General features: G+C 45.0%; 1 protein-coding gene across 7 annotated transcripts in view; it reads left to right on the top strand.

Moving 5' to 3' along the window:
• PARP4 (poly(ADP-ribose) polymerase family member 4) overlaps positions 1 to 22,970 on the top strand; it is a 2,748,946-nt gene that overhangs the window by 311,790 nt on the left and 2,414,186 nt on the right. For all 7 annotated transcript variants that reach the window (XM_069639202.1, XM_069639198.1, XM_069639200.1 and 4 more), the window contains exon 6: positions 2,343 to 2,456. In XM_069639202.1, coding sequence (XP_069495303.1) covers positions 2,343 to 2,456 — 114 coding nt within the window. The remainder of the gene's footprint in view (positions 1 to 2,342; positions 2,457 to 22,970) is intronic.

The following is a 22,970-nucleotide window of genomic DNA, read 5'->3' as shown; positions in this document are numbered from 1 at the left end:
TGATTGCACTCCTTCCAACGTTGTAACATACATGCTCCACCTGCTGGACGCAGGTTTGATATTTAACTCTCTGAAGGTACACCTGGCAGCCCTCTCGGCTTACACCACATCCCATAACAAAGTATCGTGGTGGAAAGTACCAGTAGTTAAAGCCTTCATGGAAGGAGTAAAGAGACTTCACCCTCCTATTTCGAACCCACCGCCAGGATGGGACCTCAATGTGGTGCTAGCTAAACTCATGGGCCCCCCTTTCGAACCCATGCATAAAAGTAGTCTTAAACACCTGACTTATAAAACGGCCTTCTTAGTAGCCATTACCTCTATAAGAAGGGTCAGTGAAATTCAGGCTCTGTCAGTGCAGGATCCTTTCTTTACTATCCACAAAGACAAACTGGTTTTACGCACACACCCTAGGTTCTCACCTAAATTTATATCTAAGTTCCATGTAAACCAGTCCATCGAGCTTCCGGCTTTCTTCCAGAACCCGCAAAGCTCAGCTGAGGTGAAACTACACACCCTTGATGTGCGTAGGGCGGTCCTCTACTATGTAAATAAAACCAGACCGCTAAGGAAAACAGATCAACTGTTTGTCTCCGTAGCTACAGGCAGAGAGGGGGATCGCGTCTCTAAAGGCGCAATCTCGAAGTGGATTATCAACTGTATACAGCTGTGTTACTCTCTTTCTGAAAAAACTCTGCCTTTTACGCCAAGGGCCCATTCTACTAGAGGCATTGGGGCCACTCTGGCTTTCATTGCAAATGTTCCCCTCGACACCATTTGCAAAGCAGCTACTTGGAGCTCTATTCACACCTTTACTCAGCATTACTGCATTGACACTCATTCCAAGACAGATACACAAGTGGGACAAGCGGTTCTAAGACACCTGGTTGCTCATGACCCTTCTCACATCCCACCTCCTTCTTCTGGTACTGCTCGCTAATCTATGCACAGCATGTGATCTAAGCAGATTCCACAAGCCTCAGAAGGGATATATTACTCACCGTAATCGTATTTCTGATGCTTGTATCTGCTTAGATTCACATGCGACCCACCCTTCCTCCCCTCCGAGAGAAGGCGCATGATTGCTTGTAGTCTTACCTTTCTGTCTATCTGCTTGGATTATCTGTACTCACGCTACTCCTCATGCTTCCTCATGTCAGAAAAAATACAATCTGAGGATCCTAGACGCGTGAGGGATCTTGGGTACAGTGGACGTCACACTAGGGATAGTATTACTGGCACGCCTGTGTCGACGCCCATTTTCGAGTTTCGAAAAACAAACTGTAATACTCCGCAGCTTCCACTAGATGTCGGCCTATGCACAGCATGTGAATCTAAGCAGATACAAGCATCAGAAATACGATTACGGTGAGTAATGCATCCCATATATATATATATATATATATATATATACACAGTTATGCTTTTTGAGTTGTGCTTATGTGTATACAATGGCAAGACCAGAGTCTCACATTATGCCATCAGATGGCGCCCCAATACAAGTCTGATAATATGTGGAGGAGAGTAGAAATTTCAACTTGAGTCCTTGGGGCCCACCCCTCGGCCTGAGGACACTGGCATGTTTGGGTTTCTGGGTAGTATGAGGCGTCAAGACTTGCTCTTGGGCTCCTGATCGCCTGTCTACTCACAGTTGTACTGTAGGGAGCTGTGGGGATTTCTCAGGTGTCCATACTGACCCGTATTGCAGCAGTTAGCCTGCTTATATTAGCAGCACAGTATCTTTCCACGGCCTTGCTAAACCTCCTCTTATGTTTAAAAAAAATAATTAAAAAAATAGAGTAATTTCTGCTCTCATGTACAGTACCTCATAATAAGCTTGTATTGGGTCGCCCTCTGGTGGCATAATTCTTCGTAGGGCATACTACTTCACCTACGTGTCTGTAATAGAATCATGACTTTCCTAAACGTTATTATGCAAAATCTGTATTACTTATTTATTTTGGTGTTTTGTGGATTGCTGTCACCTTCTAGCTGCTTTAATAGCGCTTTTCGGCCTTGTAAAGTGCAACATGATACTACTGTGAACCGACACAAGGAAACATGCATAAGATAACCTTTCATAACCAACTGGTATGACAAACGTATGTGTATGACTTGGATGTTTTTAAGTCCTTTTTTAAACATAATGGTTACATATGATATTTATTATTGTGCATATTGAGCTGTTTTTATTGTTCTGCTGTTAGCTACATCCTATTTTCTCTAAACCATTGCATCAAAATGTCACAGTTCACAAACTGGGGGCCGTTGAAATATCTGCTGGTGAATTTCGTATACAGTGAATTTTAAGGTGTAACTGTCTTATGTGGCTTTTTTTCTAGCTTCTTGCAGGTGTTCCCAGCCAATTTGGAGTTATTGAACTGCAGTGTTTAAGAGGAGATTTTGACCTGCCCTATCAAATTTCTGTTCATTTAGGATTATCAAATGGCGTTAAGGTAAATATTAGAAGTCACATTTTTCTTCAGTTTAACATGAATGCCACACTTATGTACACATTTAATCATATGGATCCAACAGTCACAGCCCTGATTCAACCGCTTTTACTCAAAAACGTCAAAAATCTAATTTTCCAAAGCGCAGCATGTCCTTATGCCACAAGAACAGCAATTGCAATAGCTCCCTGAGTAAAGGGTGCCCGTTTGAGATCTCTCGAGTATTGCACATTGGTGTGAACATGGCCCTTCCTTCGCTTTAATGATTTGGTTGTAATGCTGCAGCTGGTGTAGGAGCGTGTGGAAAGAGATTGCTGCTACATATGTGCGGTTGCTCGTTGAGGGTAATGCACTCTAGCTTGTAATACATACTGATTTTGCACTTTCGATTCATTCGGCCATGTCCATATTTAGACACACATGGAACACATGTTTTGCACATTTTTCACTTTTTAAACACTGGCAAGTTGTTCTATAATGCAATTTGATTTTTTGAAAAGACCAAACAGAAGAAAATACAGAAAAGACGCTTTTACGCATATTTTCATGTATATTAAATTCTCATAACTTTTTCATACCTTGTGCTTTTTCGTATGTTCATTGTGGGGTTCAATTATATTCTAGATGCAATATGTTTATTCGTATCATGCGTATTTAAAATCACTGTAGTGTGTAGTTTTCTTTCTTCCTTGCTTCAAAGTCCCAATAGTTTAATTTACATCAGCTTGTAAAGCTTTTGAGGGGACACAAGTTAAAACCCATCACGCTGATTTCTTAAAGTTGAAAATGCGATTCCCTGTTTATTTGCTTTTCTTAAAAAGACTCATTTAGCTGCTGGACACAGTTCAGGGTTTTCCCAATCAGTCTGCGGGAAGTTGCAATGGGGTCATATTTTAAATCTGCAGAATGCTTCCAATGTCACATGTGAGCTGTAGTAAATCGACTTGCCCTTTGAAAGGTCTTTCTCTATACTTGTGGACATAAATACATATAATCATACAAAGTATGTTAGCAGAGTAAAGTTGTGCATATTTCTATTGCTGGTATGGTTACATTTGGAGTAGAAAGATAACTATTCGGACCAGATGAGCAAGATACAGAAATATACCAAGGACAAGAGGCTGTAGAAAACAGGAAAAATATTTTTTGGTCTACTCTCATTCATTTTGCCAAAGAGAAAACGGTGCTTTTATTTAACACCCCTAGTGTGAAAACCGCTGGACAGATTTACACCAAGTAAGAAACAAGTTTGGCACAACGTGATGCAGATATTCATTTTTGGATTGGTGTAAATAGGTCCAATACATTTTTTTAAATTTAATGGGGAAGGGATTGTCCCCCTCCCCCGTTTCAGGAAAAACGTCTATCTTCAATGTTACATTGAAGCAGAGACTTTTCAGAAATGAAATTCTGCCTTTTTTAAAATCTCGATGCAAGCTATTCCTGCAGTAATGCATCCGGAAACAAGCCACAAAAATAAAAAGGCTCAAAATGATACTTGGAGGAGTAAAAAGGGTGGAGGAGAGCCTGTTTTGAGGCAGACCGCTTTCTTCTTACTGTAGGAATCTCATCGGATTCCTGGGGAAGGTCACGTTGCGTGAACTAGCAGTTGAAGGGGATAATGCGAGAGGGTCAGGAAGGATTTAGTGGACGGATCGTGGGGGGTGCTGACTTAGAAATGAAGAGGTGAGGCACATGGAGAATGGCATTGGGCATGGGGTGGACCTCTGAAATGTTGAGTGCTTTCCCATTACTTCAGTGATAGGAAAACTCTGCATTAATGCTAGAATGATTACTGCTGCTATACAAGGTGGAATTGAGGTGACCACAGTATGCTGCTGGCGAGGAACTACAGCAGAAATTAAAGGAAGGGGTAGAGGGCACTGGGTTTGTCCGGTGACTCATGCTCTTCTATTTGTATAAGTGCAACATGGACAGTGACCATGGCCGAATTGGCTATGGCCGTGAGATCTTGTTAGTTACTCGGCATGACCTTAACATTTGGTCTAACGTAGATAGTGGCCAGAGATCATGGCCAGTGGCCCCTGGAGAAGATCTAGTTTTAAAAAAATCTTGAAATTCAGTGAATAAACTTTAGTTAAGACAGGGTTAAGCTGATCAGATTAATAGCAAAAAAACTCATGAAATTAGGTAGCTGAGGGGAGAGACCACAACCTTAACCAAGTTACGGCCCCCCGCGCCTCCCCGCCTACGCACATTGTTTGGATGTTTATTGGGATGGACGTACAGCGTCCCAGCCAGGCTAAAAGGTTTAGGCTGAGAAAAACATGTAAGTACCACAGTGGGAGCAGTTTGAGTTGTGTGCAGCAGAAAGCACATGTATCACTTGTAGTTAGTTTTGGCACCTAATAGATGCATCATATAACACAGAATGAGCAACAAATGTATTAATGTTGTGGTTGCAGAGTTTATAGTTAGGGCAGTGTGTTATAGGACCTCTGTTAAGAAATAGTACACAAAGATATATTTTGAGTGAGTTGCGAGAAGGGAGCTGAAGTATGTGGAGAGAGAAGATGGAACCCGAAAGGTATTCTGGTAAAAGCGAGGTCAGCGGGTCAACATGGCATGAGTGCATACATATAGGATTTTAAGGCCTAACACAGGATGAACAGAATGAAGGCCTTGATGTGGAGCTGTGGCTCTGTTTAGCTCAGCCCCAAGACAAATCCCCTTTTCATCCCCCAATAAAGAAGCCGAGGTCAGAAGCATCAACGCTCTATAGATAAACGCTAATTCTATGCAGCTGCAGAGCTCGCAGACGGTGGGAATGGAATGTTAGATACAGGGAGGGCAGTTGGGGCTGCGTCCTTTGAAGGAAGAATTCATGAGACCAGGGCACGAGGTTCTGTGATGCCAACAGGCCAGGCGGAAATTTAGAGCACTACTGCCCTCACCCAAGGAGCTGTCATCCCATTTGAACTACAAGTAGGCGCCTAACCAAAACAAATAAATCTCTGAAATTCAGACTCAGAAGTGGTACCCTGGTCAAGTCATTACTGGGCAACTGGCGCTTAAAGGAGATGAGGCGTAGCCGTGTCTAGAACATACTGTGAATTGGTATAGGAGTAGCAGAGGTGATGCCAGTAAATTTAGTCCAAGGTCGGGGTGCAGCTTGTGTGTGTTGCAGCGTCTGGTATAATGAGAAGGCCCATTGTCTTATCAATGCAGAGTTGTCCCGCCAGTCTTACTTTGAGTGTGCCTGGGTCGGAGGGGTGCACATCAAGTGGCGGTTAAGATTTATTAGTGTATCAATATACAGGTTAGTCAATCCTGTACTAAGATTCAATAGTGATGATGTAGTGGGCAACGTGCATGGGGGAATGGGCTTAGATAAGGTGTGGCCAATCAGTCCAGGGAATATAGGGGATTATTAGCATGTCATATAGGTTGCAGCCGATGAGGGTGGTGAGATGACATTCTAATCTATGTATGATAATGCGCGATTTTCTGCTATATAATGTTTAACGTCTTGGGGCATGATGATCTCCATGTCAGGTCTGTTCTACGGGACTGTCTGAGACCTTTGTCTCTAATAAAACCTGTGCAGTGGTTTTGGATCACATCTCTCTACAAAACTGGTGACCCCAAAGTGATCCCAGGCTCTCAGTGAGGTCAGGGGTGTCACAACTGTGCATCCTGGGTTGTGGCACCCGTCTGCAGTGACTAGTCCCCCATGCACGACATGAAGAAGTTTGCAGTCGCTCTGTTGCCAGAAAGCCTGACTGCTCATTAGAGCGAGGCGCTGCTCTTAGTTGTGCAGGCGAATTGATGGGTAACCCATATCGGAGGCGGGCGGGACAATGCATAGATGTAAGTGCACCTTTGGTGGAAAAAAGAGGTGGGAGTGCATGTGGAGTGAGTTGATTATGAGTGTGTAGATTGTAAAAGACCATGTCACAATATATATTGATTTTTTTTTTTTATATATATATAGAGTTGGCCAGAGGGATCTCCTCCGTCAAAAGGAAAGGTGACGTCATGGTAGTATTGTGTGAGAAAAAGAGAAGAGAGAGAAAACGGAATCTCCTCCATTATGGGGGGAAAAGTCAGTGCTGCAAGTAGAGTAGAGGTCCAGTATATGAAGAACCTGGGATCCCTCCAGGGAGTGTGAGGAGGGGAAATGCCCTCGTCCCGAGGGAAGGGGACAGATGAAGGGTCTAAATCATTCTGCTAATAAGTGATTTTGTTGTGTAGGTCCATTGTATGGCTGCCCTGGGATCCCTTCGTCCATCATAAGAGGGCGTAAGGAAGTAAATTCCCACGTCTCGAAGTGGAGTCTGAGGAAGGGTCTATACCATTGTGTATATAATTATGTTTTATTGAATTGTGGTCTAATCTGTTTATGGAATTGTTTTAGTGTGGAGTGGCAGTTGAGTTGTATGAAGAGAGGTGTGGTGTAAGAAGTGTGGTGTGGTAGGGGTGTGGCCAGCCGAGGAACCGCGATGCATGCTGCCTCAGTGAGCTCCGCGCTCTCGGCTGCCTCTTGGCCCTGTCTACCCCGATTGCCGAAATGGATCTGCTAAAAAATGAAGTCTCGGGAGGTGATATCCCCGTCCACATGCTGGCAGACGTTGGTCCCATAACTCGTTGAGAAAGCACGACTCCAACGGACGAATGCAGATTGAGGGACGAAAGACGCAGGAGAAGAAAGATGGCGGGTGGACTCGACGAAGAGTCCCAACGGAGCAGGAGCAGCAGCAGCAGGTAGGCACCTTTGCCTGCACTCCTACATGGCAGAGTAGATCAGTCCCCATAAACCTTGGCAAAGCAGGGTCATTTCCAACGACCTAGAAGGTCGAGCTCACCTCCACGACAAAGCCGCAAATGAGCGCGTCACCACCAAGGATGACACCTGAAATCAGGCGGTGCCGCTGAGGCGGGATCGTCCCCGCGATCTTCTGTGTGGTACGACTGGAGCCAACCGGCAACGGAGGAGGAGCAGCTGGGGGAACGCTCAGAACACGACATGAACAAGCGGCATAAGGCAAGTGCAGGCGAAGGTGAGCTGCAAAGTAGGGACTAAGATACAGATTTGCGATTGAGTGCACAGCAGTCCTCGCTGCTCACACATTCCTTCTCTGGGAAGGTGGCCCCTGGATGAGGAGGCACTGTGACTCATCTAAGGAGTATTTGAACCCGAATTCCTTCACTATGTCCAGGCCCCCACAATGTAGGGAGAGATGGAAGGCCCAAACAGCTAATTAGCTGTGTCTAGACCAGGGGGGGCACATAGTTGAGGCGGCTCATCAAACAATCTCGGACACAGGATGTCTAAACAGGCAATCAAACCCGAAAGGCCTGCAGTCCGGGGATATAAAGGCAATGATGCAGGAAGAACTGAAGAAATCAAAACAGGTGGTAGTGCAAGTCCATGATACGGACAACGCGGTGGAACTGCCAGATATAGTTGACCCCCCCCCCCCCCCTGCGAGGCGGTCTGATCTTCAGGAGGTGCTGTCAGAAATTAAAGGGCTGAAAGATTGCGTCCTGAACCTCACCAAATTGATTACAGACCTGAGCAAGCAAATGGTGTCCGTAGAGAGAAGAGTTGAGGAGACCGAAAACATGCTATGTGGCCAGGGCTATGAGCAGGATGAGCTGGCAAAACGAATGACCACGAGGGAGCTACAGATGGAATGGATGGTCCACAAACAGGAAGACTCAGAAAACAGGTCCAGGCCTAATAACATCAGATTACGTGGGATAGCAACATCGATCCCAGACCAAGAACTGAAAGGGTATGTGCAGGCACTGTTTCACCAACTACTCCCCGATATGAAAGAAGAGGAGATCGTACTGGATAGAACCCATTGAGTTTACTCTGCCTATCAACAGAGAAATGATTCGCTGTCCGATGTCCTTACGAGGGTGCATTTCTTTGAAACAAAAGAACAGATCATGAGGGAGGCACGGAAGCAAGAGCCCCCAACGTTCCGAGAAGTTAATGTATTGCTATACCATGATGTGGCCCCTGCGACCCTGTTGCGATGCAAGCAATTGAAAATAGTGACGTACTGGCTGCAACAGAAAGACATACGATACAGGTGGACCTACCAATGTGGACTCAGGTTTGAGTATCAGGGCAAGGATTATTACGTAACTAAAGAGGAAGATATGTCAGACCTGATGGAGCAACAGTATCTGCAACCCACAAAACTACCATCGCCTCAAAAGGGGGAGAACCCACGCCAGCAGTGAATGCCCAGGCGAGGCGGATGGCAACAGGCCCGCTGATACGGTTGAGGCAGGGGAAAGGTCCCCAAATGCCAGAGGATACTTGAGATATGATTTGTTGCATGCACCCACCTGGAGGAGCTGTGCAAGGGGACATGTGCAGCGAACATGTCGCACTGAGACCCATGTGAATGAATATGGAGCGGTAAGGGGGGGCCGGGTGGTGCCGACAGAAATGTGACCCCTACTCTGAGATGAGTGTGATGGAGATACACAAACTACAATCATGTTTGTTTAGTTATAAGTTATGGTTAGTTAAGGGGAGAGAGTTTAAAGACAATCCTAGGGGAGCACGTCAATGGGACAAGATGATTCATAAGGTAGTGGGAGGTACTAAGCCTGCTCGACGTGACTTTCAGTGGCCAGCGGACACATCGTTCAGATTCTCCAATGAAGCGTAATTCAATTTTGCAGATACTGATCAATCTGAAGGTTTCAGTGGTCTTTATGCAATAAACATACCTGCTTCAGAGGGACGAAAAAAGAATAATGCACAGACAATTCCCTATTCAATACTAAGCATCTAGTGGCACAAAAACTAAGGGAGTGGGCACCCTCTTACGTAAGGGCATGGACTTCAAGAAAACGTTCATATATAGAGACCCTGAGGGCACACTGCTGGTCCTCAAGGACATGCTGGAGGTATAGATGTTTACCCTAATTGCTCTGTACGCCCGACTGAAAAGCAAGATCAATTCTTATTGATGATGATACAGAAAATAGGGGGAGTGGTGTGAGAGACAAACCGTGGTGGGGGCGATTTTAACTGCCTAATGGATCCCACGCAAATAATGATAGTAAACTTCGGCAGGCTTTGGGGAAATTATTTAGGGAATTAAACCTGATGGCGACATGGTAGTTTTTCCACGATGCCGAAAGAGATTATACACACTCATCTGGGGCACATAGAGGGTTTTTCGTGGATAGACATGGTACTGGTATCTGCAACACTGATCCCACGGTTACAGCTATAGAGATAGAGATATGGTACCTTTTGGATCATGCCCGAGTATCCATTCGGATCAACCTTGATAGGCCCGCAAAGGGGATCCCCAGTCAATGAAAATTGAACAATCTGGTCTTGAGGGATGTGGCTTTGAGATCCCATATGGAGAAGGTTCTTAGTGACTACTTCAAAGAAAATGATACAGAGTGCATAGATTGGAGGGTAATTTGGGATGCTGGTAAGGCCCTGGGTAGGGGAGAGTTCATATCTCAAACTGTAGTTTTTTTCAGACTACGGGATCTTCACTGAATAACACTCGAAAGAGAGGTGAAGGAACTGGAAACCCAGCATAATAAGAAACAGACCCTGAAGGCAATGCGGACCATACAAAAAGCCAGAGTGCAGTTGGAAGCCCATATGGTGGACCGCTCTGCTCAAGCTATGCTGAAGGTAAAGCAAACGTATTATGTTAAATGAGGGAAGGCTAATAAGTTCCTTGCAGCCAAATTGAGGAAAAAGCAGATGCGTAACTGTTACACAACTGAGAGACAAATGTGGGTTATTGCAAAGGGCTGAGGGGGGGTAAACGGGAGGTAGTGGAATCTTTCCACAGAGGACTATTAAAGAAGGAAAGTAAGGACATAACCCAACAACTAAATTATATCCGGCAAGCACAATTACTCAAAATAAGGGAGGAGGATAAAGGGTACTTGGAGGACCCCATTACAGAGGAGGTGATGGGAGAGGCTATTAGATCTTTACCAGCCATTAAAGCCCTGGGACCAGATGGGCTTGGGAATGGCTTTTATAAGGTGTTCCGCACACAGCTATTCGGGCCACTAACTCGGCTCTTCAATAAAATTAGGGAACTAGGAGGGGTCTCAAATGACATGAGTGTCTCCACCACCACTTTAATATTAAAACCGGGGAAATATCCTGCAGATTGTGCTAACTTCTGTCCCATCTCCCTGCTCAATTGAGATGCTAAATTGTATGCAAAGGTTCTGGTGAAGAGATTAGGAAAAATTCTCCCAAAACTGATTCATGAGGATCAATCTGGGTTCATCCTGGGTCGCCAACCACAAGATAGCATTCAGCATGCAGTGTATGTTATTGATATGGGCAGAAGAACAGGGCAAAAATGTTCGATCGCTGCCTTGGATGCAACACAGGCTTTTGACAGTATGGACTGGCAATTCTTGGAGCAAACGCTGATTGCATTTGGGTGTGGCCTGATATTCAGACGTATGATCCTGGTGAATTACCAAATTCCTTCTACTAGGTTTCTACTTAACGGAAAACACACGACCAAAATAGACGATACACCGGGGTATATGACAGGGGTGCCCATTGTCCCCATTGATCTTTGCAATGGCAATGGAAACATTGGCAGCAGTAATCAGGTTAGATCAGGAGGTTAGGGGTGTTACACATCAGCAACGGGAGCACAATATTGCCCTCCATGCTGATGACATTTTGCTCTTTATGAAGTACACACAGCACGCCATCCGAACGATAATGGAGCAACTCCAGAAATGTGCAGAGGTCTCGGGCTTCACTATTAATTACCTAAAATCCGAAGCCCTAAATGTCTCTGATGACCAAGAGCATGTATCCAACTTAGAGGCCACATAGCCACTGGCGTGGGAGGGCAAAGGCTTAGACTACCTGGGAATCGTACTAACCAAAACATTTAAAGGATTGTTTGAAGCTAACTACCTCTCCCACCCCCCACGTGGAATAAATTGATGGAAGACCTGAATAGATGGGCTAACCAAGAATTACTATGGCTTACCAGGATAGCTGCAGTTAAAATGACGTTGCTGCCACGACCCCTCTATTTATTGCAAGCTTGCTTCCCTTAAGAATCCCACCCCTGAAAGTCAAAATCCTGCAAGCAGCAATATTTCTCTTTGTCTGGCAAAAGAAGCATCCACGGGTCCCTAGATCAGTCTTACTTAGATCCCAGGCGATGGGAGCATAGGGGTTTCTGGATCTAAAATGCTACATTTTGGCCACACATCTGGCCCCCATGTTACACTGGGTGGAGAATAGTCAAGGGAAAGGATGGCGCGGAATAGAACAGGGGGCATAGACAATCCCACTACATATGCTTCCTTTTATGAGGCACACAGCACGAAAGGCATGGGGACAGCTGTGTGCGGCCACCCAAGCCACGTTACAAGGGTGGGACCAAGGGATGCTTCTCTCAGGCCTAGGTCTCTATAGCCCAATGGTTTTCTCTGATGATTTCTCCTCGGGATGGAGTAATACCTTCTGGGACAAATGGGGAGGACGAGGCGCACTGCGATTGATGGACTTCTATAGCAATGGGATGCCACTCTGCTTTGAAGACTGTAAAACTGCATTCCAGGTGGGTGATGGGGAGCGATATCAATATCTACAGATCAAACATTGGATATCCCAGCGAGAGGTCAGGGAGGCTGGTAAGAGACTGCCGATATGACTTGAAATTATGATGAGTGAGTGGGAACCGCAAAAGGGCATTTCGAGACTGTACCACCTATTGGACAATGCCAAGATGAACAACAGGCTGCCATATATGGGAAGGTGGGCAAAGGATTTGGGAGTAGAAATCTTTGAGGAAATGTGGGGCCATAATTGAACATGTAACCATTGATCCTCTAAATGCTCATCCATTAAGGAATCATCGTTCAAAATATGCTATAGATGGTATCTAACCCCCCCAGTGCCTTAATAAGAGTTGGCTGCTGAGTTGCAGTCTGCGGCAGTACTCTAACCTTGCTACAGCGTTTTTCAGCATCAATTCAGTCTATCTACCATTGCAACCAGTGAAGGAGGCGGTACCTTAAAAGCTCTGCTCTGCCGCAGAGTAGGCTGCTGAGTTGCAGTCGGCGGCATTCTAAGGCAGCAATGGCGCAGAAGAGGAGTACTGAGGAAGAAGGCCGCCACCTGCAGAGACAGCGCTCGAGGCGTGAAGAATCAGAAGACTTGGAACATCTGAGTCCTCTAAAAACTTCAAGGAAACCGTCTTCGTTTGCAGAGTCGACAGGTGAAGATTCCAACTCAGGTAGGAGGGAATCAAACTTTTGTTCAGAAGACATTGAGTCTCCAATGTCCACTCCTACCCGCCCCTTCACTCCCTCGACTGTCCTTACGTTCCTTTCGTCTTCACATAGAGCAGCTGACAAACAATAAAAGTAAATATGACATACATGAGGTCTTCGAGACACATAATAATAAGGGTTCTGGGGGCAGTGTGACAGCGGGTCCAGGGCTGGCAGAGTGGGCTCCTCTCATGGGTGTGGAGGAACGTTGCGATCCAGGCCGGGGGCGGAAGTGGTGGACCCGGCAGCTAAATCCCAGCTCCCTAGAGCTGAATTTAGCGCACTTGCAGACACGGAAATGTACCAAAAAATCCAACAAAATGTACTTGGGTTGCAGAGTAATGATGATAAAGGCACAACGGACTCTCCAACAAAAGAGGACGCGATGTATGGAGGATTGGAGAGCAACCAGAGTGTAAAAAGTGGTCCGAGCCATTCTGACGGCCGACCTGCCCAAATACCACACTAGGTCGAAAGACAGGAGAACCCAACAATCCATACGCCCAACCCTCTAACGTACAATACCCCTCAGGACATCCCTCCCATTGTAAGAGGAACACCATACCCTACTGACTGAACAAAGACACAGCCTCGAAAACATCCAGACAGAACAATTTAGGTTTAAAATCAACACTAGCCTTGCACGAGGCACCACAATCGGAAACTGCCCCTATAAACCTAAAACCCAGACCAACTCCTCCCAAAATGACCAGACGCAGAATTGGACGCAGACAAAGAGAAAAGGAACACAGTACAAATAAAACGGATACACAAGCTCAACCACAACCCAAAAGAAGACGCCTTCAATACAGAACACACCCCGAAAAATAACTCTATTGACAGAACAAACATTAAAAAAGAAAAATCCTAATACCTTACACCGTACCTCGCACCAACCAAAGAACCTAGATACTCCAACAACACCAACATTTCCACATGATGAAAATAAAACACCCGAACAACGGAACAAAAGAGGGGACCCGAGAAGAGAATGGGATGACACCAACCCCCTTACTCCCTACATCACAAGAACAGATGAGCACTATCGATACCCACATCAAATGACAAGAGATGAAGAAACAATAGAAGTCAGCAACCCAATTATCAATCTCACAGACCGATTCAACGACAAAGCTGCCTGCACAGAACCTCTGATGCTCGGAGGCAACATAAAAGCACCCAAACTGAACACCCACAAACCAAAACCCGGGAACAAAAAATAAACCAAATCAATGTCCAAACATGCCACCAGAATCTACGACCTCCTAAGTGATGGAGGAGGCATCAACATCCTTTTCATAACCAAAACATGGCTGGATAACAACTACAGGATCACCCTCAATAACTGCCTGCCCGATACCTTCAAGTGCATCCATGTAAACAGGAAAACCAAAAGAGGTGGTGGACTGGCAATCGTCCACAAGGAACACCTGTAAATTAAAGCGAAAGACCCATTAAACCTCAACAAATGTGAATCCCTAATCATGCGTCTATCAACAAATCCTAGAACAAACCTGAAATTCATACTGATATACAGACCACCAAAGTACGACACAGCCTTCATAGACCACTTCATAGAAGCAATCATCAACCTAGCTGTCGAGCTTAACCAACTGATAATCCTCAGAGACTTCAACATCTGGTTCGATGAAGAAACCACAACTTCACAAAAATCTCTTACCAGCCAACTAACAACAATGGAACTACATCAGCTGGTCAAAGGTGCAACCCACATGGCAGGACATACACTAGATGCAATCTTCGCCAACAGAAAACTAATTACCACAGCACCACTGATTCAGATCCTCTGGAGCGACCACCTCATCACCCCCTTCGTAATCACACTGCCCTCCCGAATAACAGGAAAGAAGGAAAACTACCAATCATCATGAAAAGATGCTGGAGAACCATAAAAAACTCCAACTTAACGGAACAACTGTAGATCACCAAACCACAAATGATAACCATGGGCGAAGCTGACCTAGACACTAAAATAGGTATACTTCACAACTGGATCCCCACAACAATCGACGAGATCGCAAAAGAAAAACCTTTCATTCTATCCCGCAAAAGAGCAACAGCAAAATTGTTCACCCCACTACTAGGCGCCATTAAAAGGAAAAAACGAAAACTAGGACTAAAATGGAGGATCAACAAAGACTGCGGGAAAATAAATTCAAACTTTAACATACCTGTTCATACAAAAAGGAAATACTATGACAACAGAATCCTCAAAGCACCCAACACCCAAAAAGAACTGTTTAAAATCATAAACGAAATTTAAAAACCTGCCCGGCTGCAACAACACTCCAATACCATCAAAGAAATTATGCAATGACCTTACAGACCACTTCATAAATAAAATCATGACCATCCAATAGACTATACAAAACAGACCATGCAACAACTACACTGAAGACAGTGACCAATGCAAGGAACACCTGAACAAACTCCGAAACTTCCCACACATATCGCAGGAGACTTTCATCAAACTCGTAAATCAAAGCAACAAATCATGCTCCCCCGCGGATCCCTGCCCCCCGGACATCTACAAATCAACCCTTGCACATGGAACACAAATGGGACACTACAGGAACATCCTTAACCAATCAATCTCAATAGGAAGAGTGCCTCAAGCCTTCAAAACAGCATACATCAAACCACTCCTCAAGGATACAACCGCAAACGTAGGAGACCTCCAACTACAGACCCATCTCCAACATCCCCTACCCAGCTAAACTCCTGGAAACACACATCTATAGAACAACCCAAGAATTCATTGAAGAACACCACTTAATAAACCAGGCACAAGTAGGTTTCAGACCGATGAGAGGAACAGAAACAGCACATATTTCAATCTGGGATGATCTAAAGGCAAACGCAGACTCAAACAGCACCGCACTGATACTTGTATACTTCTCTGCTGCATTCCACACAGTTAACCACGACGTCCTCATCATGAGACTGGAAGAATTCAGAATCACCAGCAACGCCTTACTCTGGATCAGATCCTTCCTAACCAACAGAACAGAAACAATATGGATGTAACCTTACAAATCAAGCCCACGAGAATCATCATGCGGAGTCCCACAAGGATCATCCTTCTCGCCACTACTAATCAACATCTGCCTGTCACAGCTAATTAAAATCATCAAAAGACATGGCCTCACCTTCTTACAACTATGCTGACGACACACAAATAATCTCCAAAATACAAGACACATAAGAAGACAATTCAACACTAGAGAACTGCCTTCGTGAAATATACAACTGAATGAACTTAAACACCCTTAAACTCAACCCAGGCAAAACAGAAATAACGATCATCACAAAAAACGGAGAAGACAACCTACATCCTATGGCCAACTGAACTTGGTGAAACCCCAGCACCATCCTCGACTGTAAAAAAAACCTGGGAGTCCTGATGGACAAAGAACTCACTGTAGAGCCACAAGTAAACGCCCTAATCAAGAAATGCTTCTTTCTCTTGCGATCGGTTAAAAGGATCCTACCATTCCTCTAATTCACCAACAAAACAACTACTGTCATCGCCCTAATCATGTCCAGATTAGACTACGCCAACAGCCTATATCTAGGCATGCCTGAACGACTCCTAAATAAACTCCAACCCATACAAAATGCGGCGGCCAGACTGCTCCTTAAACTACCTCGATCAGAACATATCACGCTAGCGCTGCAAACGCTACACTGGCTTCCCATCAAACAGCGGATCAAGTTCAAATCAATGTGCATAACTCGCAGAGCAATGCACGACAAAGGTGCAGAGTTCCCCAGAAGAAAACCAAACGTACATCAAACTACAAGGCCACTCCGATCCTGCTGCGACATCTGTTCGGAACCCAAATCATACAACAAGAGAATACTTGGAGGATCCTTTTTCTCCCGTCACCCCAAAAACCTGGAACGAACTACCGAAGAACATAAGGGACACAAGAGATCACCTATAATTCAGGAAACTCTTCAAATCATGGCTCTTCACCCCATAACAAGAAATAATGCCAATAAGACATACACAAGTAAGTAGGCCGAGAGAAGAAACTACCCTGATTCCCTAAATCATCAACCCTTATAAAATAAGGATATACGGATCTGTAATCTATCAACTTATCAATTAATCTACAAACCACTTTGAATCATACCAAAGAACACCCACAGATCGATCGGAAGGAGAACAAGGTATGACCCAGCAATAGCACCTGGCCACCTCGTAGACACTGGCAGCAATTGACCACCAACAGTAAATAGATAGGAAGGAGCGGGAATGATAATATACCACTACCAAAGCAGGGTTTATGCTCGCCCCCTGGGTGTACTATGCTCAATAACTTAGCTGGAGGCCTGCCTCACCACTGCCCCTAATACTAGAAAGTCAGAAAGGCAAGAGAAGAATATACCATCAATAAACTACGGATAGTAAATAGATAGAGAAAAGAGCTGGTAAATGATAATATATCACCACTATCAAATGAAGGGATAATGCTCGACAAACCTGGGGTACTAAGCCCAATTTATGTGCTGGAAACCAGGCATTGTATCACCATAGAAACTATATAATCAGTAAACCAAGGGAAACAATATACCTACCCAGTCTGACAACCTGATACATAAAACTAAACTCCAAGGCTTATGAGACATACACCCACTAACCAAAACCTAACATTTCTGTATACTTAATTCACACAAAAACCCACTTGGCCACCTTTCTCACAGCAAACTGCACAGACTTCACCACACTGCAACAACAATCAACACATAGATCTCAGCAACAGCACGCAAGGACTTGCTTCGATCCTATATGCACAGACAAGCTCAGCACACACTGAAAACCGAACTGAAACGGCCAACAGTACACTACCTCTCACTTTCCTACGCCCTCTTCACCCACTAACACCCCCCCCCCAAATTTTGATTACATATCCGCCTGAGCGCCTGGAGACCAACTCTGTTGGTGACTGTGCTCTATATAAATAACATTAACATTAACCCATTAAACTTCCTTTAGCAATGCTCAGTTACTTAAAGATGGAAATCATTACTTTTATTTGGAAAAGGAAACATCCAAGAAGCTCTCATATTATGTTAATGCTCTCTCCACTTATTGGAGGTCTGGGTGTGCCAAATGTGAGAAACCCAAGGGTATCCGCCCATTGTTTCACGGAGTAAAGGGGGGGACTATTCAGGCGAGACACAACACTTACATAAATGTTGTTACCCATCAGACTTCCCTCCCTCACGTGTAAGCAGTTATCGCCAATTGCAACCATACATCCACCTTTTTTGTGATCACCAGGGAACACTACACACCCATAATTCCTCCCCACTGTTCTTTTCCAAAACAACTGGGACGAAGAAGAGGAAAAAGAGACCTGTGAAGATTATCCATAGGAACCAATGCACCAAGGATTCCTATGGGCAGTTGCCATTTTGTCCCACTAATGAGGCCAGGCAAGGTCAGGCCTCCCGCTAAGATTCCCACTTGAAACCTATTAAGCCTCCCAGTCACTATAAAAACACACAAGCACACTTTGAGCAAGCTGGGGATGCTGGATGGTGCACAGAAGCCAGAGGGAGAGAAGACCATTTGGAGAAACCCTGGAAGGAGAAGGATTTCCAAAGCACGGAGCCTGTGAGCGTGAGGGAGGCTGCAGTGTGGCGATGGGGCTGTGACTCCAGGCAGCCAAACCAGGGGCATCTGGGGATTACCTGGAAGCACTTCCTAGAAACGGCAAAGGCTGCGCAAGCCAGCCCTGCCAAGAAGAAGAGAGAACGTCTAAAGTGCTGCAAGGTTACAAACCAGCCTCCCGGGTGAACGGCAGAGTTGGGGAGGCACTGAGGCTACTAGAGTAACGACCTTGACTGCAACATCAAAAGAACGCGATGAAAAGAAACTCCTAAAACCAACAAGTGAGCTAAGTGAAAAGGTGAAGGTCTGGTCTGTGATTTGGAGCGCTTGTAACATTTTAAGAGGGCATAAAGGTTACGCGCACACATATAAGACGCGAGTGAGAGAGACCAGTGTTGAAAGCCAGAAATCACAAGTGCTAAGTATCAGAGTGGTCCGGCAAAGGGAATGTGCCTTATCGAAAGTGAGAAAGGTTGTGCAGTTGTAAGGCAGCAGGAAGCGAAAGAACTGTAACAAAAGCAAATGTATTATGAAAGGGAAGGGAAACAGGAACCTTTGAAATGAACTTTTCTATAAAGAGCTACAAATTCAAAATAGCATTGCGACGGAGAGAAGTGAAAGTATGACATTGAGAGAAAGCTAGGGGAAGTGAGCCCCGGAAAGTAAATTCCAAAAGGTTTGAGCCTGACGGAAGGGAACCAAGAAAGCTTGAACTCCATCGAGCGGAGCCGTTACTGAACAACGTTCATTATTAACTTTTTGTTGAACTGTGGAAAAACGCAGGAGGTTGACCTGGACTTGGGGAGAAGGGAAACTCGAGAAGTCGCACCCTCAAACTTGTGACCGAGTGCTTGAAAGCCAAGAGGGCTCTGGAAGGCAGAACAGGCTACCTAAGGCGTAGTCACAAGCTGGAGTATGTCTGTACGCCAAGTGTTCCACCCAACCCACGTGTCATACAACGTGGGGCGAGAATCTACACTTGTCATTCTGACCTATTTTGTTTATTCTGATGATTCCTTTAACACAACATTTTCCCTTTCACATGTATTGTGTTAGAGTGAGGGCAGGCAATAGGTTTGTCTAGTATAAATATTATTATTTTGGACTAAGACTGACTATGACTGTTTTTATTTATTATTTGATGGCCGAGAATACTCCCATCTTAGTTGTAGGGCAAGATAGGAGTTTTTCCAACCCCATTGAGAACTGTTCAATAAACACCCTTGAACTTGCAGCTGTTGTGTCTGTCATACTTTTGATACCATGCCTCCCTTACACATACATACAGATATAACAGAATGCAACATCAATTATCCCCTTGCTACACTCGTGCTTATGTCATGGAGCTGAGAGCTGGCGAGATATTGAGCAGGCTGCAGCTGTCCGTCCATCGTCTGAGCTATCGTTTTTAGACATGGGTTCGAGAGTGGCGGGAGGACAGTTGCTCTCTTGCACTAAATTCTCCTTGGATGACTTGGATAGGGGACTTGACTGGACCTAGGAACCCTCTCCCTGATAACAAGCAATGCGGAATTTACCCATGGTACGCCCAGAGGAAGTTTTGAGACTTCGGAGGGGAGTGGGCTCCTTCACCTTGTGACGTTTATTTGAATGGGAATGGGCATGCATCTGTGTGAAGTGCTTTGGAAAGTGCTGTTTCGCTGTCCCTGGCTGCTGTGCTGTCTTCAGAAACAGAAGTGGTTCTACACAGCATTTTAATATACTTCTGTGGAACGCAACTTGGCCCCGCCCACTTACCCCGGAAGCATCTATATTAAAAGAGACTGCACACATTTTTGTGAAGTTCTTTGGAAAGTGCTGTTTCTCTGTCCTTGGCTGCTGTGCTGTCTTCAGAAGCAGAAGCATGACATTACAGAAACTGGGAACATTTTACTCCTATGAACTCTGTGGACTCCATTTAATAACATCTAACAACGGTAGTTTAATTGGATATTCTTTCTGCTTACCCCTTGGGTTCTATACAGCATTTTAATATACTTTTGTGCAACGCAACTTGGCCACGTCCACTTACTCTAGACGCACTATATTAAAAGAGGCTACACGCATTTGCGCACGTGCATTTGTGTGAAGTGCCTTGGAAAGTGCTGTTTTGCTGTTTACTTGCGAGTGTTCTTACACTCTCACTTCACCTGTAATTTTCTTATTGTTGTCTAATAACCTCTATTGTTGCACTATAGTTATTTCAATTCTTTGCAGTGTGTTTTCATGTCCAGCATTTACTCTCTGAATAAAGGCGATGCCTTCCGCAAAGGAGATTAATAAAATCCTCAATCAACCCAAATGCACTCCAACACGGGCAACTCATACGCTGAGGCTCACCCGAAGTAGTAGTTCTTCGACGTGACTTCGTCTGCAGTCCTTATCTGCAGACATCCTGTTAGGCAGAATCCTGTGCAGTTCCCTTAGGGAGCAATACAGAAGATTAAGACTACAGGTGAGAGCAATAAATCCCCTTTGGTATCAGTCTGTACCACAAAGATTTAGTTGGTAGCCGTGGCTGAGCAGTCAGACTTATCTCAAGAGGGAGATGAGCAGTATTCAGGGTTTACACAATAGGTCTACAGTACTATGGCACAAGGAAACACTGATCAAAGCTTTGTATTAAAAAGTAGTTAAATGTTTATTTTATATACTTCTAATAAAACACATGTATTAGTCATCAAGCAAGTTAAATTAAGTCAAAGGAAAAATATACACACTCCCAAGTTAAATTGTAGACCAAGTGAACCAGAGTGAAAACTGAGCAAAACGGCACAGTGAAAACCACATACAACGGATGTTCTAGCAATTTCTCACAAGGGAGGGAAAACGTAAGTTATTCAGAAATACCTTTTTACACACCCCAGCAACACTTCCTAAAAGTTTGTGAACCAGTTTAAGCAAGACAGTGCATCAGTATAGAAAATACTTAAATGAAAACTGAGCAAAATGGCATTTCACAAGGTTTAGAAAAGGGAAGGAAAGGGCAGTTGTAAGAAATAGGTGCACCACACAGTTCTAGATGAGAATCAATCTAAAGAAGGCAGATCAAACAAATGTAGCCAGAGTCAGTAGGCCTGTGCCAGAGTCAGTGGTACAGGGCAAGGGCCCAGGAGCAAAATGTTCTTGTAGCTCAAGTCTTTGGTTAACGAATTTGAAAAGGTGGATGCAGAAGTTGAAAAGGCAGCATTAAGAGAGAGGGGCGGCCAACCCAACAGGTAGTGTTAAAGGATTTAAAACACCTTTAGTGATGCCGCGAAGAAAGGGCGGCCTGGCGGAACAATGTACCTTTAAATGAAGAAATGGCTCCTGCGGTGACGGTTGTTCCTGGTAGTTCCTGCAGTTCGGGTGATCCAGCAGAGGAAGAGAGGCTCTCGTCGGGGATGAAGGTTCGAGTTACTGCACTACCCAGGGATGAAACCAGCCGCGGTGCTGCCCGACGAATAAAAGGTACGCTCCTTTAAATCGCAGTCCGGTTGGACTGGTGCCTGGCTAGCGGCCACCGAGTACAGGGTACGGGAGATTCGACCAAGGCAGGTCCGGGAAGGCGATTGGCAAACTGGTTGGCCCCACCAGCTCAAGGGAAGATGGCTCTTGCAGATGAAGATCTTCTCTCGTCGGGTGGAGAAAAGTGGTGAGACGCTGCAGCAGGGCTTCACCGGTGGTTCAGTCATTGCAGATGTCTTTGGCTTCTCTCCTCTTTGGCTTCTTAGTTCCAGTGGCGACGTCTTTCTCTTCCAGTCCTCAGGACCCTGCTTTTATGTAAAAAGATCCCCATTCATACAGCCTAGCTGTCACTCACACAGTGGAGTGGTCATCTTGGCTGGAGACCCTCCAGCCTATCAGGATAGAGTGCAACATGGGTTGCGGAGGCAACCCTGTCCAGGGGTCCTACTCCCCCCTCCCACACAATGGGCCCACCCCAGACTCAGTGGCGCCGAAAGGAGGGCTTCTTGGCAGAAGCCCACCAAAAGGACGAACAAAGGATCCTCGACCTGGTTTAGGAGTTTAGAGAAAGAGACGAGAAATAAGTTATATTAAAGTTCTGGCAAATAAAACCTACCGGATTCAAGTTAATATTAAAATGCACCGGCGGTATGTTAGAGGCTGTCAGAAAAAGTGGTATCCTCGAACAATGGGAAAATCCCATAGGGAAATATTTGGGGTCGAATATCTATGGTAGTAACCACTGCCACCAGCCAGAAACTTTTGAGAGAGGGACTATACGGTGCCCTCTCGAGAATGAACATAAGGGAAAAACTATTAACCCTTTCCAGTACCTCCATAGTAAGATGGGTTGTACTGGTTTAGTTCACAGGATTTGACTAGTAAAGTCAATGGGGACTTTACATGCCCTGGGAGACAGTAGTCAGTCCCAGGGTATGGAGTCTATGTTTGGGGGTCGCTACGACACCCCTATGTCACTGCACTGAGGGTGCTGTGTAACACATGTGAATAAAGATGGTTCCTATGGGGTTGAGAAAATCCCATTGACATTAAACACAAAAATAGCCTAGAACACACATAGCAAAAATGCCTAAGAGTGGGAAAAAGAGTCTCACTCTTAGCAGGAAAAAGAAACA

The sequence above is a fragment of the Ambystoma mexicanum genome, chromosome 7q, assembly GCF_040938575.1.
Source record: "Ambystoma mexicanum isolate Mex_15411 chromosome 7q, UKY_AmexF1_1, whole genome shotgun sequence".
Lineage (NCBI taxonomy): Eukaryota > Metazoa > Chordata > Amphibia > Caudata > Ambystomatidae > Ambystoma > Ambystoma mexicanum.
This window is presented reverse-complemented; position numbering and strand designations above follow the sequence as displayed.